General features: G+C 39.9%; 1 protein-coding gene and 1 long non-coding RNA gene across 6 annotated transcripts in view; both read right to left on the bottom strand.

The window, feature by feature from the left end:
• LOC109421775 (histone acetyltransferase KAT6A) overlaps positions 1–20,565 on the bottom strand; it is a 42,839-nt gene that overhangs the window by 16,348 nt on the left and 5,926 nt on the right. The window contains exons 1-6 of one of the 5 annotated variants that reach the window (XM_062851704.1): positions 18,687–19,131; positions 17,349–17,920; positions 16,927–17,255; positions 16,757–16,867; positions 8,498–8,700; positions 6,974–7,093 (exon numbers count right to left, since the gene is read on the bottom strand). In XM_062851704.1, coding sequence (XP_062707688.1) covers positions 6,974–7,093; positions 8,498–8,700; positions 16,757–16,867; positions 16,927–17,255; positions 17,349–17,920; positions 18,687–18,777 — 1,426 coding nt within the window. In that variant the 5' untranslated portion in view covers positions 18,778–19,131. Of the gene's footprint in view, positions 1–6,973; positions 8,701–16,756; positions 16,868–16,926; positions 17,256–17,348; positions 17,945–18,686; positions 19,132–20,565 lie in introns of those variants that run through there. The other 4 variants (XM_062851701.1, XM_062851705.1, XM_062851703.1 and 1 more) reach the window with 4 other exon arrangements.
• LOC134288047 (uncharacterized) lies at positions 659–5,280 on the bottom strand. Its single transcript, XR_009997726.1, has 2 exons — positions 3,086–5,280; positions 659–2,934 (listed from the first exon to the last, which is right to left on the bottom strand). It is a non-coding gene; the product is annotated as an uncharacterized LOC134288047 (long non-coding RNA).

The following is a 20,565-nucleotide window of genomic DNA, read 5'->3' as shown; positions in this document are numbered from 1 at the left end:
TTCCCATATAATTCAATAGACACGCGTATGAAAACAGTCCATTTGAAAATCAGGTGAAAACAGTGTGACTACTACGAAAGGCTGAACCATAGAATGTCGAATCATAAAAGGCCGAAAAAAACATTTGAGCAAATAAATATTGTTCAACATATATTCATTTTACTTAAAGCTTTTTGGAAGTTAGAACTGTTGTCTTTTATATCCTTCAAAAGAAGAATAATAAAGATGTCGACAGTCCAAGGCTTGTGTAGTATATACTACCTTAGGGGCCATGCACAAATTACGTCACGCTTCTAGGGGGGAGGGGGGTTTTGAATAACGTGACAACTCATACAAATCATTTTGCAGTCTCATACAAAAAGTGTGACGTAGGGAGGAGGGGGGTTAAAAATGGTCGATTTTTGCGTGACATAATTTGTGTATCATCCCAGGTAGACATAATGAATCATACCCAGACATTTAGGTACTGTCATGAATAGTATTTCATGTAGGTAGATATTATATGTACACAATCATTAGGTAGACACTACAGTCCTTTCCCCTTTAGAAAACTATTAAAAAACTGAACAAAAAAAAATTGTTTCAGAAATATAACATTCATCAAATCATCAAATTCATCAAAATAATGATAGCACAAATAAACTGACGAGTCCGTCACTTTCAAAGAACACTTCTGTTCCCTAACAAAATAGGTAACCACAAAAAATAACAATTCGTTAAATCACAAAAACAAAAGGACGATTTCGCTATCACAACATCGGTAACTTTACCAAATACACATAACACAATTCCATACACATATGACAAATCCGCCCAAAAAAGAACAATTTCGTTCATAAAAAAAAACCATTCGTTATCACCAAAGCAGAAACACAATTTCGTCGATGCAACATCGGCAAAAAAACATTATGCTCACACGGGGGGAGCGACATTAGTTCTGCCAAGCCGAAAAACCCGCAAATCTTTCTGCGGGTTTTAGCGACTTTTTTCAGCTTTTTTGGCTTGGCAAAACTAGTGTCGTTCCCCCTGTGTTCACATCATAATGGCAATTCTACCATAAAAGAACAATTCCGTTCTCCACAAAAATAACAATGCGTTATTACAACAACCTGAAAAACCAAAGGAAAAATCTCCAATAACTCAAAATAAATCACACGCTCCTTGATCCTCGTCGCCACTTTTATATCCTTCAAAAGAAGAATAATAAAGATGTTGACAGTCCAAGGCTTGTGCAGTCTCTGCTGTGTGATCCAATGAACACCAGTATTTATACTACCTTAGGTAGACATAATGAACCATACCCAGACATTTAGGTACCGTCGTGCGGGGCTACTTTTGAAATGCGGGGCTACTTTGGACACTTTTGAATATGCATTTTTTGAATTCAATGTATGGTTCAAATCTGTTTGATATCTTTGGGACTATTATGATGCAATATTTCCCCCATCATTTGGTTGGAATTGTTTTTCAAACAAACCCTTTATTGTTTGTCAGGAGGCGAAAAAACATCGAGTACACCAAAAAAATATACAAATCGTATCAGAACATTTGCTCTGTAAGCATTGTTTTTACAGTTCATAAATTTCAAAGGGTTGATCAATTCATCCAAGATGTATCAACGTAGCATATACAATCAAATATTTGTATCTTTATACACTATAAATAACCGTTTCAGCTAAATAAGGGATTGATGGTCCTTTTTTTCAGGCTGTCTATATTATAATATTACGCTGCTCATAATACCAAAAATAGCGCAGAATTATTTAAAAACGCATATTTTTATTGAAATCATGTTTGATATAGTATAGTACAGTAATGATACAAAGTAATTTTCTAAATAACCCTGGAATTTAAAATGCAGTTTTGTTATAATTAAAAATGTCCAAAGTAGCCCCCATCCGGTTCTATATGAGATGTGTCCGATTGGTGTATGAACAATTTTTTGTTTATTGATGGATTTAGTTCAAATTTTGCATACATCCTACATACATACTCACGATTAATGTGTGTGAAAATTGTGGAAATCCATTCGCTACTCTGCGAGTTATAATATCATAAAGTAGAAAAACCATGAAAAAGTGTATAAAGAAGCCCCGCACGACGGTACCGTCATAAGTAAGTATTTCATGTAGGTAGATATTATATGTACACAATCATTAGGTAAACACTACATTGTCTACAAATGTGACATGTATAGTGATAATTATACAGAATATGGAATAATATGCTTATAACGGCAGTACATAGTGATAGAAAGGCCATATAGCTGGCCGAACAACCTCGTTTGTTATATATCGGGGAAACGCTTGCTCTCCGAACTCGCTAAAGCTCGTCGGACTTAAAAAAAGATAGCAACTTCTGTTCGCATTATATCTAGCATACTATTGGAACTACTGTTTTCCTTTAATTCGAATCGATGCAATTACGGTGCATCGGATATCGGATACATCAGAGGCCTTCTGCCGCCTCTGTTCCTCAATCCTCCATGCGGCCACGCCGTATGATTCACATTTGTGTGCATTTTACGTTGTAGTGGGACTACTAAAAATACAACTATTCAATTTGAGGTTATTAAATACTTATGTCGTTTTCGTTTTTGCGGTGTTGCTACACCGGTGTAGCACTTTTGCACCGAAAGTGTTCGTTTTTGATTTTCGTGCTACACCGGTGTAGCACTTTTTCTGCACCGCTCAAGATAGTGCAGCACTCAAAAATTCGAGAGTGTAGCGAGTGTACACCGTGTCCACCAATCAACGTTTGCAAAGTTGTAAATATTTTGATTTTTATTCACGCACACCAATGCAACTGCACCGAAAATGTTCGTTTTTGCAGTGAAAAGTGTAGCACCGCCGCAAAAACGAAAACGACATTAAACAACCTTTGCTTTATATTATATATTCTTTTATTTGATAGAGCATTTAACTAAACGGCAACCTAGAGTGACTGGAAGGGAGAGTGGCGTCATGTTCCCATTTTGACAGGTCTCCTGCTCGTTTGGAACAGGAATTTGTATGGATTTGACAGATGACCGCTGTTCCAATTTTGACATTGACGCCACTCTAAGTTAAAGCCACTCTACGGAAACCGAGTTAATATGCATCTTTCATAATTCGGCCTTTCGTTCTCTTCGGCCTTTTGTGCTTTCGACCTTTTGTGGTAGTTACACTGATTTCGGCCTTTTGGTGGCGTGCATACTTACGCGAGCGTAAGGCAGTTCCACAAACAGGTTGACTCTGAGGATAGGGACTTTGGTTAACAGGCGCCATGAGAGGTAACCTTCTATATCTGCTTTATGTCCTCTAGAATCATGGTTGGCCAATGGAGCTCAGGATGTTGCGTATTTCATCCACAAAATTGTTCAGAACATGTCAAACGATATAAGTCCAAATTGCATTTAAACCGGAGCCTAGTATAAGGCTTCTACTACACGGTTACTATTTCAGTACAGTTTCGAAATCTTCATGATCTTTTTCTTTTTACTCCATCGAGGAAATTCTTCTTCATAGCGTAACGTCCCCACTTCAACAAAGCCTGCCTCTCAGCTCTACGTCCTCTGGCAATGACCATTTTGCAAGTGTAGTGTGGCTGGCACGAAGATACTCTACGTCCTAAGGGAGTCAAGGCAATTTCCTTTACGAAAAGTTCCTGGGCCGACCGAGAATCGAACCCCACTGCCTAATCGCACGAGTACGAGACTCCACACACCTTTTTCTAACACAAGCATTTCTATGATCAGCAAGACCCGTCAACTACGCACATTCTTTAATTAGGATTTCTAGTTCGTAGAGACTGAGCAACTAACCTAAATTCAATCTGTTATCCGAAGTATCGTGTGGTGCCCTAATTTTGTGCCGGTCCAAATTTCGCTAACTGACAATATTTAGAGACCTTAACCAACGAACTAATTGTGTAATTGTTGAAATAAATATCACTGAACCTAAAGTGAAATGTGGTCATTTTTTTTCAGTGAGCTTTTCGCTCTGAAGGAAGCACGACTCTAGACAACCGACTAGTATGCAACGCCCAGTGGCACAGCCGAAAACTTTTCCTGACAGCTGCGGCGAGAATCGAACCCGCGCTCCTCAGCACGATGCGCCTAAGAGCTTGGTGACCCTAGCCGCACGACCACGGAGCCACACAATTTCACAATTAGTTCGTTGGTTATGATCTTAAAATGTTGTCAGTAAGCGAAATTTGGACCCACACGAAATTAGGGCACCTCACGGTATGTAATACGTAATACCTTCTGGTGGTGCCGTATAAACGATGGGCTAGGCGGCAATGGGAACGGTTCAGGGTTAGATCGGAAAGTAATCATTTCTCCTTCGTTGGCGTCGAAGGAGGTCCCTGTCCCGAGCTTCCTCTCATGAGTTTGCTGAGCAGATTCCCGCAGCAAATTTGTCACGCTGTAAACACCTAAACGCTCAGATAGCACAGGAGTAAAAATTTAGACCGACGATTGAATAGTTCAGCGTCCATCCGCTACGAGAAAACGACCTAAAACTCATTGATTCCGATACTTTCAAGAACATGACAATTCGCAGTACCTTCTAACCACCCTTATCGTTGCACCTGGAGCTCAAGCGTTCATTTCTTCCGACACTACCGACTTTAGGACCTATCAGGAGGTCTAACATCGACCTTGATCCACTTTGGTGATGGCCAAGCTCTAACGACTTTGATGATGACCCAAAACTCTCCGTTTGTTCGGTGAAGCCAACCGATTGCGATTCCCAAAAACGTCAAAATCTCAACCGCTTAGTTGTTCCCATCGCTGACATTACCGCTAAAAGATAAAAGGATTCGTCTGATTTTATTACATCCATTGGGCATTCTGCCCAAACGACAACACCGAAACGAGGGGTCTTGAAAACTAGTGTGTCAGTCAACGCTCGGTGCTGCGTGCTGTCGATCGAAAATCAAAAATTAATTATAGGTATGCTGGGACGTCCACTTCCTCTTGGAAAGCACCTGTTTGGCAATTCAATACAGGTACTCTTCGATATAACGTACAAAAAAGTTTTCTCTTTGTACGTTATATCGAAGTGTACGTTATATCGAAGCAGAGAAAAATTTATTATTTTTTATGCTAGTATTGATGTATTCGACGTGAAATTAATCCCAAATAATGATTTCAGTGAAATTTACAAAACCAATAAGGCGCTGTCCATAAACTACGTAGACTTTTTTTCGGTCATCTTAGACCCCCCCTACCCCCTCGTAGACTTTTGTTCATATAAAATTTTCGAAATTTGTATGGAGCGTAGACTTTGGCCAGACCCCCCCGTCCCCCCCCCTAAGAGTCTACGTAGTTTATGGACAGGCCCTAATGAAAGACTTGAGTTTTGACGAAAAAGTCATTTCGTTTTTTGTGTTTCGATATAACGTACATTTTGCTTCGATATAACGTACACTAAATTTTTCCTCAAATTGCGCTAATTCTGAGTAACAAGAGTAATGCTGCAACAAAACATTGATTTGAGTGATTTCGTAGTTTATCTAAGGGTTATTCGTGGGAAAAATAAAAATTTTCAATGTTGTACGTTATATCGAAGCAAAATGTACGTTATATCGAATTCGCTATATCGAGGGTACGCTATATCGAGGGTACGTTATATCGAAGAATACCTGTAATTGCAAAACACGTTGTATGCAACTCATTTTAAAACTTGATTTTTTCAGCACTCGTATTATAAGGATTAGGGACATTTCCACACACAAACACCAATGTCGAGAATCTACCAGTATTTGCTATGATTCAGAACAACGCGAATTGGTGTGTATTTGTTTTCTTCCATAACTCATCTATACATCTACCGAAGGATTACCCACTAGTGTGAGCAGCTTTTTCTTTCTTCTTGCTCATTCTCTTTCTCGTGTTCGTTTACGAGAGTGAGTGAGAAAAAAAAGGTGCGCACTCTAGAGGGATTACCTATACAATTGGACGTGATAGCCTTAATACAACTCGTGCTGAAATAAACCCACGTTTTAGAACTTGTTGGATAAACAACTATTTTTGTTCGATACCTTAGTAATGCGCTCCTCCAGAATCAACCGAATCCCCCTAGAGTGATTTTCTTATATCCAGTTAACATAGTTTGTTAATCGCAACAGCAACCCTTCATATTCAAATGAATTATATTCTTATTGGGAATTCATAGTTAATGTAAGCAATGAAGAATAACAAGAAAGATTCAACAAATGTACAAAATGTAAAATTGAGTACATCGAAAATGCAGAGAACACTTGGAAGCAAGCCATTTGGCAGACCGTCGGCTGGCAATAAAACAAATAATCTGAAAAGCAAATACCTCAACAACCATCACATTACAGATGAAAGCTACGCAGTAATATAAGTAATAGAAGAATTCACTAAACAGCGTAATCCTGATTAAACGTCGCGATCGCCAAGGCAATCTTTGATAATTTCATTGGCAATATCATGAAACATTTCAATAATCAGATAATCATGGCTTACGCAGTTATTCAGTCTGTTTAGCGAACTCCGTAAATATAATAATAAGCTTTCATTGTTGATCACACTAATACTGTCTCATATGCATCACATACAAATTTTTGATTTTTTTTTCAACAGCTATTTTAAACAGCAGTATTTTAAACAGCTAAAAAAGTATTATCAATACTATTCTGCCACTTGCCTTTCGGTCATATTTAATATCTGCCAAATGACTGTGCCAACCAAGTGTTCTCCAGGCGTTATTAAATCGCCGCGCATATCGTGGGCTCGTTTTGCTCACAGATATACTAAAAAGACAGAAACTCCATAGGATGAAAAATTTATCTCATAAGAAGAGAAACAGTAGCCTTTATAGGGTTGCTACTTTTGTTTATAAAAGGCATGGCAATAAGAAATTCGCAGTGATTTTTTTAATATTGATAAAACACCAAAAATGTATATCACTAGATACTAATATGTTTAGTCAATCGTCATATGAATTTTGTATGTTCTTACCCATTCTAGAGGGAGATATGCTGTGTGGCGGCAGATGGTGTAATGTGCCAGATGCATTAGCTTTTCCAGCCGGGACAGCATTGTATTCACTATTCTTGGATGCGACGGAATTACAACCAACTGTTGGTATAGATACAATAACATTACTACTACTACTACCAGAGAGACTAGAACAACTGAGTGCTTTCGTAGTGTTGTACATTTTTATGATCTGTGGATCGTTGTTGGTCAGGTGAGATTTGTGGTGCTGTTCAAAGTGCTTCTCATTGATGGCCTTTTTCACCAATTTACTGGGAGACAATTTTTCAGGCATTCCTTCTTCTCCGATCGAGCTCATAAAAAGGTTGTAGTTTTCTTTAGACACTTGCTGATTGTGCCTCAAGGAAGAAAAGCACCGACTTAGAATAGTACTCTTACTGCAGGTTCCCGAATCTCTCTTATTGTCATGCTTAGCAATGTGCTCTATTTGTTTCCGTTTCATCGGGTGGCGCTGATCATTGCTCCCGCAGGTACTTTTAGAATCTGTAAGCATTTTTTTATTTGACCTAGGGTCGTTTGTCGAAGTGCTTTGTAAGCTATTTTTCTTGTCAGACAAATTGTTGTTTGGGGAAAAGTAATGCCTTGAATTTTCATTTGTCTTGAACTTATCTTTATTTTGCTTTGTGGATTGATCAATCTTCTTGTATGTTACAGCTGATGTTTTGTTATCACTTTTTGTCATTGGAGTTTTAGATGTGTGACTAAAAATGTCAATATTTTTCTTAGCCTCGGCGGCAAAGCCCCACGATTCATTAGTAGTTAGTATACTGCCCACAAATGGCATGGAGCATTTTTGGCTATCAACGCCAAGACGTGGAGCTACCCTGACAGATAACGAACCAAGCTGACTGTTAATGCCAGGCCAAAAGTTTTGACTGGTATCATAATTGCTAGAACTTTTTATTTTCGTTGGTTTCTCAGCATCCGAGCTTCCACTTTCCTCAGAATCATTAGAGCTATCTGAACTCGAGCTACAACTGTCACTTGTCGTATAGTTGTGTAATTCGTTATTACTGCTAGTCGATTCAGATGATGATTCAGACAAATGAACGGCACGGCAGTTTCCGTCATAGACATTCGTCGATTTTTCTCCCCGGTTGCGTCTGTATTTGAATGTTTTTTCAGCATCTTCATCGCTCGCACTGCTGGTGTCAGTGTACTGGAATGATTCATTCAGTTGTTTCGAAAAATGTGTATCACTTTGCATTCTTTCGTTTTCAGACCTTGGTTTTGGTTTTGCTTTCTTACTGTTTAAAGCAGAAAAACGAGATTTTGACTGCTTTTCGCATGACACACGATCGGAGTTGTTCAACAAATGGTGCTTGTTTGATGCCGACAGTGGTAAAACTGTCTGCTTACGAAAAAACAAGCTTGTTGGTTGGTTTAAAAACAAATTGTTGTCATTGTTACCAGTAGTTCTGGACATCGCCGTCATCATCATCGGGTTTGGTACAATAGTAGAAGTAAATTTATTGAAATGTTTACCGGGCAATTCCTCGATCCGTTCCACAGGTTCTGGCGGCGATAGCTGGGACTGCTGCTGCTTGATACGACGTGGATTGTTAATTTTAGACGAAGAGCACGCTTTTGGTGTTTTCACTGAAGCACAAGAGCTTCCTGGCATAGGCGATGCCATATGTTTTGGCATCGATGGCGTCTCATGCAACGATTGGTTGTCCAGAACAGATCTGAAAAATGAAACACAAAAAAATTATTGATAGGGATAGGATGGAGAATCCTGCATCAAATGTGACGTTTTTGTGTGTTTTTTGTTTTTTAATCAACATAAACAAAGATTTTATAACAATTAAATATTCCACAAATATTTTTTTTTGTTTACACAATGCTAGTGCAATGATTAAACTGTAAAAATATTAACATTTAGTTATTTTTTTCGTTATTTTGCAAAAATGCGCAAAGTTTGGACCTGCGCAAAGTCAGATGCGCAAGTTCACGAAGCTACTCGTGGCGAATGGTTTTCTGATCTTCGCGAAGAGCACGCATCATGCAATCATGTCTTCGGGCGATGAAGTTTTTTTTTTCACACGGTAAAAAATCTGCACTGTGATATGAACGGATTGGCACTTGAATTCGCACTACTGTTTAATCAGTTTGTTATCAATTAAATATCATTCGAAAAGGAACATCCAATGCCTCTTCAATTTTAATTGAACTTCACTTCAATTCGTTGTTGACAATGTTTTGAATTCGAATAAAGAATTAAAAAAAAGTGCTGCTAACCGCACCCAGATTCGATATCAGGACCTTGAGATTCACGATCATCTGTTTTACCACTACACTACTTCATACCTGTTACAGAGGTTCGATTCGAAGCGAAACACATTCTACCACCTATCATCTATATTTACTTTCATACCCAAAACAGTCATTATCAAATCAACAGCTTTTCACTTTGGATCGTACTGCTTTGTACACTAGTGCAAATTGAAGTGATTTTTAGTTGATTTCTCCGGTGGGTTTGTTTTGGTTATCAAATCAACACTGACAGCATAGAGATTTCAAAGGAAAAGCCTTTCTGATCATGCTGATTCGGATGTTGAATAGTTAAGGGATTTTTCCCTTATGCCTGGTTTAGACAGTGCAAGTGACTTGATTCAAGTCAATGGAAAATGCCCAATTGAATGCAAATTGAACGTGTAAACACCACCATTCATCTCACATGAGCAACTCACTTGACTTGACCGAAAGTTGAACATGTTGAACTTTTTCATTCAAGTCAAACGAAATCGTCTCACTTGCCCCGTCTAAACCCGCGATTCATGTAAGCTGAATTCAAGTCATCTGTCAGTGAGATGAATTCAATTCAGTGTGCTTACGCTCCGCACGAGTTGAACAATGAAAACACTTGCTTCAACTGAGATGCATTCAAGAGCATTCAAGTGAACACTCAAGTCATTTGCTCAGTCTAAACACATCATTCCATTGGATTGAACATCTTTGAGAAGTTAGCAAGTGGAATTTTCGTTTCAGTTGAACAATGTAAACCAGGCATTACATTGAGCGTGCAGAATTTTTACCGTGCAGTCGTAACCACGGTGTACAACATTTAGAAGGTGATATCATCCGGAAATCTGACAGTTTTTTTGATGACGTAATTCAAATCGTTCAGAGGCGATCTAGTACACTGAAATATTTCTAAGAGCCTATTGTATCAGACGCTACACATACATTTTACCCCTAGTCTGACACGTTCACTTCAAATGAATCGTTATACGTATCATATCATAAACAGTTCCGATTGAAAAGCCTTCTAATAAAACTAAATGACACTTGCGCAATCGGAGTTATATGCAATGCACATAACACGATCGATACATCAGCTGTGCTGTCCCGCCGGAAGTGGCCTAATTCATACATGCGACACATCAAATTTTGGATAGTAAATATCATCCGATTTCAACGCTTTATATTTCAATGGACGCGGAATATTGTCCCATTGTTTCCTATTGAAAATGGTTTGAATCAGTCCAGCCGTTCCGGAGTTATGGCCATTTAGGTGTTCCGGACCAGTACCCCAGGAAAGGGCCAGATATGAAATTGCAACAAACCCATGCATGCGACCCATCAAACCACGGCATTTTCGATTATCTGATGAACGGTAAGCAGGAAAATAGTGGCAGACTATATCTGAACCGGTTCCGGGTGTCCCACCGGAAGTGGCCAAATATAAAAGTGAAACAAACCCATGTATGCGACACATATAATCACCGCTTTTTCTGTAACTGATGAGTGGTAAACAGGGAAATAGTCTCTGACCATATCTGATCTGGTAGTGTTCCGGAACCGGTTCCGGGTATCCCGCCAGAAGCGGCCAAATATTATAGTAAACCAAACACATGCATGCGACACATCAAATCGCAGCTTTTTCTATAACCTGATGAACGGTAAATAGGAAAATAGTCGTGTACTATATCTGAACCGGTAGTGTTACGGAACCGGTTTCGGATCATATCTGAACTGCCCATATTCGCATAGTCGATGTAAGCGCCACTGTACTTTTCAACATGCTTTTGGAATTTTAACAATGAATAAATACAAATTTCAAGATTTTTACCACGTTGACATCTAACTAAGGGTTAGATCTTGTGATCTATTGAATAAAACTGGTCCCAAATATGCACATGCGTTAGGTATTAGCTTTTGTACGGTGGCATTGCCAGTGGTGGTTACATCGACTATGCGAATATGGGCAGTGAAGCGGTAGCATCACGAAACCAGTTCCTGATGTCCCGCCGGAAGTGGCCTAATTCATACATGCGACACATCAAATCGTAGCCTTTTCGATAATTTGTACGATCAGCAAAAAAATAAGCAAAGCCCACATTAGAAACTACTGATAGTGTTCCGGAATCGGTTCGAGGTGCCTCGCTAAAAGTGGCCGAATGCAAAAAAAAACAAAAAATCGCGACACATTTAAAGTACCTATCCTGATGAACGATTAAAAGGAAAAAATATCTCAGATCATACTTGGGAGAACTAGTAGTGTCCCGGAATCGGTTCCCGGTGTCCCTCCGGATGTGGTCAAATGTAAAAGGGAACCAAACTCCATGCATGCGCTTCATCAAATCGCGGTTTTTTCGTAAGCTGATGAACGGTTATTAAGAAAATTAGCTGAGATTACGTAAGAGGCCACCGCTAGTGTTCCACAACCAGGTTTCAGGTGTCCCGTCGGAATTGGTCAAATGTAAAAATGAACCATGTAAATTTTCCGGAACCGGTTAAGAGTGTCCCACTGGAAATGGACATATATAAAAGTGAATCAAACCCATGCTTGCGGTACATCAAATCACTTTTTTGTCAGTAACCTGATGCATGGATAATAAGAAAATAGGCACAATCCATAGAAGTTACCACCGGTAGTGTTTTTAATTGCGGGTAACCTGATTAACAGTTTTCATAAACTCCACATTTAAATATACCGGTAATGTTCCGGAATCATTTCCGGGGGTCTCGTAAGCAGTACAAAATAGAATGAGACTACATAAGAGGCTACCGGTGGTGTTGCAGAAGCAGTGTTGGGTGCTTCAGCGGAATTTAAATTAAATGCGTTTTAAAAATAGTTCCTGGACTCCGAAAATTATGAAATTTTGGATTTCGACTAATAGTTGGGCGGAGAATCCGATTATGGAATAATCCGGATACCCCTAAAGAACCCAATTAAGCTTTTAATAGAATTGTCCGCGTGGTCCTGTAGTACCCCTACTATGTAAGAATCAATCATTGCCAGGGTGCAAAATGTTCATAGTCATTGACTGAAAACAGCACGAATTTGAATGATTCTGCACTGAATATTCAAAACAAACAAATTCATTTTCGCTCTCCCTCTTCACACAGTCAGTCAATTCGTAGTCATTGAATATGAAGTCGATCGAGAAACATCTTCATAATTACCTACGTTTATGGCTACGATTCCTTCCAAAAACACTCCACAACAATCAAATGGGAAAAGATCTGTGTAAAGCACCGTTAAATGTAATCGAAACGTTAATATTTTATCAGCAATTTAACACTTTGTAAGATGTTTACAAATATTCATTGATTTTCATTCAGTTGACAAACGAGTATCGAGCAGCTGAATATGAATATGCAGGCAAGTGAATGAAAATTGCCGCACGGTGAACTTCAGCTCGTCTGCTCGAAAATTTTGCGCCCTGATCATTGCCATACATAATCAATCATTGCCATACATGACCCAATGGATAACATTTGCATATGTACCTAAAAGCTTTGCTGATGTGACTTTTCTATAAAGTAGGTAATTTTCTCATCTCATGTTTGTCTTCAAAACCTTTTCAAGTTTAGAAAAAATAAGTTAATAAACAATGCACAAAAAAGATCGAGTTCCCATAGAATTAGGTCATTTATACGTACTACAGCACCATAGGAGATTCCCTTTTCCCCCTATCTGCAATCCCCAGACGCGCCCTATTGGATTTCGAAAGCCTCGGAGAATATGTAGTAGGCGTTGATGTATCAAAGCACAATTTGTCATAATAAAGAACTTCTTTCATCAAGCTAGACGTGTTTTCCTACAATTTCAGAAGTGTCAGTCGATAGTCAACCATCACACACGACGGACGCATTTATTCATATCCCTCGCTATTGTTTCGTGCCGGTGGGAAAATGTGCAGTGCGCGTAAAAATACCCTGGTGATCGATTTCAGTGTTCTCCCAACACGACCAGATGTTGCAAAGGTGCAACATTTTTTGGAGAATGAGTTGAAGCTCAATTACGCGGATGTAATTAGCATTCAGTTGCATCATCTCCGCAACTGCGTCCTTTTAGAAATGAAGTCGTATGATATTGCTTCACGCTACCAATCGCAACATAATTGGAAGCGTAAAATGCTTTGTGCGGGTGCAGAATTTCTAGTTCCTGTCTACGTGGACTGTGCTGCGGTGACGGTTAGGTTGCACAACCTTCCCCCGTCCATGAGCCACTCCACCATCCGGGACTACATGCTGAAATTTGGAGAAGTTATTACCATCCGAAATGAGACCTGGAAACATTATTTCCCCGGGATACCAAACGGTGTGCGAGTTTTACGGATGAACTTGCTCCGTGATATTCCTTCCTTCATCACAATCGGCATCGAAGACACCATGGTTTCTTACGAAAATCAGCCTAAATCATGCCGTTATTGCGGCCAACCGACTCACCCAGGCAAAAGATGTCTGCAATCGAGCACCCATATCCCCAACAAATCCTCATCCGTACCATCGAATTCAACCGACGGGCTGTTTAATCCGGAAGACTTTCCTCCCATCAATAACGATCAACCAACATCATCATTGCCTGTAGCCTCTGCAGGCATCAAAGAAAAGCAACAAAACGACGACGAGTGGACTGATATCGACGATAATACATCGAGCTCATCGACAGATTACAATGGAGCTACAAACAAGCGACGACGATCGAAGCGGAATAAAGAAGATCTTGAAGTCAAAAAAATGTGCTCGGACCAGTGTTCCCCAAACACCGGTCATTCGGAAACCATCGTTTGCCAAAATAGAAAAGTTTTTAATTACAATAAAAATTGTAAAACATGAATTGCGGCTCTGTAAAGCTGTACACGGCGGGTGAGCCTTGAAATAAACGAAATAGATAAAAAAAAAAAAAAAAAAAAAATTTCAGAAGTGGGATCGGAACGTTTATCCTGAAATAATACAATCGAAATTTCAAGTATTCTTTCGAGGTGGCTGTGCAAGATCTGGATCACATCCCGCAAGAGCCGATTTCACGTTGCCGTTCGAACGGTGGAGCCATGAAAAATCGACTGTTTGTAATCAGTAGATACAAAAATGAAAATCTGTTCAGAGAAGAACTACAATACAAGCTGATTGCAGAATTACTCTCGTACCAAGATTACGAGAGGAGTCTGGGGATTGCAGAATGAACTGAAGGAGAACCTGAGCAGAGTTGATTTGAAGTTTTGATGAAGATTTCGTTGGGAAAGCGAATGTTCACATCGAGGACGATGTGCTGTGTCAAGATGGCCGAGCTGTAGTAGGCGTTGATGTATCAAAGCACAATTTGTCATAATAAAGAACTTCTTTCATCAAGCTAGACGTGTTTTCCTACAAATATTACAAACCCTCAATTGCATGCCCACACATTGACCCACATTGCTCATTCAGGTGTCTGACTGGGCATATTAGATTATCGTGGGGAGTCCTAATGTTGTGCGGGTCCATTTCGCTAACTGATAACATTTAGATATCATAATCATAGAACTATTTGTATACCGTCAGTGTACCACTAGCCGCTCATGACCCAATATCTCACTGTTGCAAAAATCAAGTTTACACGCATAAATACACTCTTTTCGGTGCTGATATTCTTGGAAAATATAAATTAGACGAGAGCAAAGCCATTTCATGCTGGTTGGTGTGGTTGTAAAGCATCTGAACAACGTTATCAGCACCAAAAGTGCAGAGCACCGATACAGGAACTTTGGTTCGATGCTGAAGAACCTGGATAACGGCAGCAACAAATTCTGGAAGTTAACGCGCAGCCTCCGGAACACGGTCAAGTACAGCCCCCCGCTGAACGTCAACGGTAATCTCGTAGTGAGTCCGTCACAGAAAGCCGAAGCGTTCGCTGCCTCGTTCGCTGCCACTCATAACAACGAAGAGCCAGGTGATCCGGAAACTTCGGCGGCGGTGGATATCACCATCGACCAAATTCGCGGTGCAAGCCCTCCCGTTCCTAACGCTACCCTGGTAAAGCCGAAAGAGGTGAAATCAATCATCAGCAGGCTGAAAAATCGAAAATCTCCCGGACAGGATGGAATCGGGAACACCTGCCTCAAGCACCTGCCAAGAAAAGGATTGGTCGTTCTGACCAAAGTTTTCAACGCATGCCTGGCCTTAGGGTAGTTTTCTACCGGTTGGAAACACGCCAACGTGATAGCCATCCCGAAGGCAAACAAGGACATCACCAATCCAGGTAATTACCGACCGATAAGTCTGCTGAGCAGCCTAACAAAGTTTTTGAAAGGGTAATCCTCGCACGACTAAACCGTCACCTGGAAACGGAAGAAGTCATTCCAGCGGAGCAGTTCGGTTTCAGAACGGGACACTCAACGATTTCGAACCGGTAAATCGACTGGCATGATTCTTCTCGACGTGGAAAAAGCCTACGACTCCGTGTGGCAAGACGCTGTCGTGTACAAGCTCTTCCGCTCGAATCTCCAACTCTACCTGGTCAAGATTGTGCAATCGTTCCTTTCTAATCGTACTTTCACGGTTGCCGTGAATGGTGAAAACTCCAGCACCCACAACATCCACTTTGGCGTGCCTCAAGGATCAGTCCTGAACCCGATTCTCTACAACGTCCTCACTTCTGACGTACTGATGGTAGACGGTGTATCATACGCATTCTTTGCGGATGACACGGCTTTCCTAGCGTCGGACAAAGATCCGCAAATAGTCGTTACTCACCTCCAAGCGGCGATGAACAATCTCCAGGAGTTCCAACGGAAGTGGCGAATCAAATTGAACGCAGGAAAAACGCAGTCGATTTTCTTCACGAAGAGGCGTGCTGCTCGACACCTTCCCCGCAGGTCGATTACGGTCAATGGTCAGCCAACTACATGGGAAGATGCAGTCACATATCTTGGAGTGCTGTTCGACAAGAAGCTGAAGTTCGACAAACATGTGAACTACGTCGCCGTTTACGACGTTTTTTAAAATAACGCGGTTTTTTACGGTACCATTACCGTCGTTAAAAAAAACTTCAGTGTAGTAGAAAGTAGTTGTGGTGTCAAAGGAAAAATGCGAGGATTCGGTTACGGAGAAGAGATTTGATAAATCTGTAGCCGAAAACTAAGCATAATGTTATTGTTTATTCTCAACTAAAACCCAACTGAAAATACATTTTTGTATGACTTATTTTTAAGCCAATCTTCACACACCTTCTTCTTCTTCTTCCTGGCGTAACGTCCTCACTGGGACAAAGCCTGCTTCTCAGCTTAGTGTTCTATGAGCACTTCCACAGTTATTAACTGAGAGCTTCCTCTGCCAATGACCATTTTGCATGTGTATATCGTGTGGCAGGCATGAAGATACTCTATGCCCAAGGAAGTCAAGGAAATTTCCTTTACGAAAAGATCATGGACCGACCGGGAATCGAACCTGTTTACCGCCTCGGCTATATGGGCCCTTCACACACCTATTTGAGAGAGTAATCGAAGAATTTCTTGCATATAAATATCAACTTACCTCTTTTTCTTCTTCTCTTCCTTATCTGTTTCATGTCGCTTCTTTGACTGTGGTGTGCTTTCCATTTCCGATTTGATTTTCTGACTGTACAGTGTCATGCAAGAAGAACAACTGGAAGAACAACATATTATAGATGTATGATATGTCATTAATTTTATCTTTCTTCTTACCTCCAAACTGATTTCAGTTTATTAGGGTCTACGATTACTGGGTCCATACATGTGAAATGAAAGTTCTTCAGACAATAGTTACAACTAAGGACGCATGGCCCTTTTTCGTTCTGTGTGGAACAACTATCGCATGATTTGCATTCTTCACAGTACCACTTATTGCCTTTCTTCACTAATGCAGCCAAAGGTACCGTAGTGTCATCTCCGTTAGCACATTTATTATGCAGTGACATACCACAACCGTTGCATGAACTCAAAGGTTCCGGCAATCCAGATGGACCTTTAGCTTCCGTGCCGAGGCACTCGACGCAAACTATGTTTAAGGTTTTCTATAACAAAAAAAATGTATACTTGTAGTTCGCAAAGTTTGATACATCTTGGTTCGGTGATAATAACTACAAATACTGTATTCAAGAACATACCTTTGTCGAAGCTTCACTCAACATTCTCTCTTTTTTCTTAGGTGATAAAGACTTTCGTTTAAGCAACGGTTTATCTAGGCTTCCAAGTTTGTACAGTTTAGCTTCATGAAGTAGGCTTCCTTCCTCCGATGCGGTCCTGACTGAATTTTTGATTACCAAGCCAAAATCCGTTCCGCTACTAATATTCAAATTATTAGTCTGTTGAACATAATTTTCGATGGACTTCAAACTAGATCCGTCACACTCTCCAAGATCTCGCACGGCCTTCACCACTAGTCTCGACAAGTCACTGTCATTCGTGACCAACACCACACGTCTTTGTGTGTTTGTGGGAGCCTTGTACGAATGCAGTCCTTTGTTATAAACTTTCAGTACTGCTCCTGCTTCCACGGCTTCCTCGAGTTTTTCTGCTACAATGTCCTCATGGAATTTGTGATGACTACCGATTGCTTGACATATCCTCTGAACACTAGGACGCTGCTTTTGGCAACGAATCCGTCGTATTGCTTCAAGAATCCACTCCTTCCAGACCTGAGGGCTGACGTCGTCAGAGTTTTCACGCATTTTCACGCCTAGAACAGAACGATTCAATATTACTGCAAGAAATAATTTGATTTTTTACTTGAATTCATTGCTGATTTGTACGCAGAAAATCTTAGATACAGGGTGCGGCAGGAAAAAATGCTAAAAGTTCAAGGCACTATTACACGCTAAATATGGGATATATATATATGACTATTTTTTCATGACAGTGTATCAGTCAATGTCTATATTCTAGCACTGAAGAATAAAAATGAACACATTTGATGTTTAACATGTGATAATGTAGGCCTAATAAGCGGATATCAATAAACTGCGCGCCCAATGGTCATTAAACAAAATGACTATAACAGTAACAAAATTAGCTCAAATTCGATGAACAACCAGACCACACTGATCCACAGCCATGTAGTTTCACATACATACCAGATGAAATAAGTACATATATTTGATGATATTGTAGAGAAAATCAAAAATTTTGTTTTATCAGATGCGAAATTTAGCGACCTGTTCGATTTTCTGCGGTTTGAAAATTCTGGTTGTCTTCATCTTCAGGCGCCGCCCTGTAAAGGTTAGTGACCAAAATGGGAAATTTTTTAATTAACTTTTCAGAAAACTAGCCTATTATAGATCATGGAACGTTGAAACATAGATTGGTTAATGTCAAACGGACGAAAATGAGGTTTGAAGTTGAAAAACACTTTCGCATTTTTTCCTGACGCATACTGTACAATCCTTGGCCAGTTCGCTCTCTATACCTATAGGTAAACTATAGTGTTTATGTTTATCTACTTTTACCTTTTCCCAGCATATCCCGGGTAGAGATGAATGGCAAACCAAAAACAAAAGAATAACACACTTTATTATCATAACTTATTTTGTCATTCATGAGTTCTTCTTGAAGAGCTTAAAACAACATGTCAATAGCATAATTTGATATCTTTTTTAAGGGTTTTCCGTTGGAGCTGCGTGACAGCTTATTTGTCAAGGCTGAACCCGTTAGTCAAATTTCATCTTTACAATGACCAATGTTTAGACGGAGAATAGGCTATGTTCTATGTTGCCCAATTTAACACTAGTTTTTACATTGTGCCTAAGTAGTTAATCAAAATTTTGCATTTTCCCTCCCATAGATGTATTAGCCATTAGTCATGTCCACCCTCAGTCTCATGTGAAGTCTATGAAGCTATTACAGGTCGGACTCGATTATCCGGAGTATTGATTTTTATTTCACTCCGGATAATCGAATCACGAAAAAAATATTAATGGAAAAGTATATGTTTTTGTTAATTTATGTGCATGAAGCAGTGACGTAGCCAGAAATTTGAATTAGGGGACGTCCATAAATTACGTAACACAGAATTGTTATTTTTTTCCTTTCCAGTATGACTACTGTTTAATAAGACCCCTGAAGCTTTTTGTATTGGTCATCACTCCATGTTGAATTCCCCCTCTCCTCGTAAAGCGTGACGTAAGTTATAGGCGTCCCTTTGGAATATTGCATACAGTGGGACCTTGGTTGTATTTTAGGCTGACAAAATCGGCAAAGTTATTTTTGTGAATTTTGAGCTCCATAAAAAGGTTTTGATTCTATCAAAAAAAAAAACAATACAGTTGAAGAGCGATTGTGAAGGTTTTTTTACTTAATCATTTACTTAAGGCTCATGCGCCAACAGGCATAACGGAGCCGAATTCAGTTAAAACTATTTACAATTTCATGTTTTTGTCTTATAAACTATGTTAGTTTTGGGGAAACGAAAAACTCGCGGTTTGGTCGAGGTTAGGTTTTGTTCTCCCTTATTTGAGGAAGGGATAGGGTGTTGGGGGTTTTCGTTGACACGTGACAGCTTGGTGTGGCGTATTGCTGCTGGTCAAACGTAGAGTGGACAAACAACCTGTAAAGATACATACAGACGATTTTCAAAGGGACACGAAGTGGACAAGTGGAGCAACAAGACTGGGTTATCAAATAAAGACACCGAAGTGGACAAGTGAAACAACAAGACGGGGATATCACACGAAGACTTGTGGTTGTGGTTTATGTTAATTTTGGGCAAATGATACACACGTAGTACTGAGAGCGGTAATGTCTATTCCGCAAAAACACGCTTAATATAAAAACGATTACAATATTTGTAAAATTCTCTAAATGAATTTCTTGATTTGCCCCTGGAAAAATCACTGGATGAATCCTTAGAGAGGTTGCTGTAATTCATAAAAGATTTCTGTAAAAAAATCTTGAAAAATCCCCAGAGGAATCCATGGACAGCATCCTGAAGGTCTATATCCGAACGAATTAGATATCATACCAAGACAAGGTATAGTCATCGACAAAAATACCTCAACGAGTTACACTCAAACCTCCATTTAGGTAGGATCCATTCCAAATCTATTTAGATCCCTCTATTTAGCAGGCATCCAAATTTTCCCTCACTCACGCGAGTAACGATCTATCACACAGCGATATTATCCGGATAAAGCAGCCTGTGATATTTTCCTTGCACCCATAGACGATTGAAAAGGCTCTCACTCCGGCTTTTTGGCGTGACAAAAGTATGCTCTCTCCAACTAGCGCTCACGTCTGTTCTTGCAGGAGAAAATGGTTGCTAAGTCTGTATCAACCCATGTTTTCACCCGGTTGACGTCTGAGCAGTTCCGTGTTTTGTAGATGGCCATG

This window comes from Aedes albopictus, chromosome 2 (assembly GCF_035046485.1).
Source record: "Aedes albopictus strain Foshan chromosome 2, AalbF5, whole genome shotgun sequence".
NCBI lineage: Eukaryota > Metazoa > Arthropoda > Insecta > Diptera > Culicidae > Aedes > Aedes albopictus.
The sequence above is the reverse complement of the archived record's forward strand: the minus strand, read 5'-3'. Positions and strand labels throughout refer to the sequence as shown.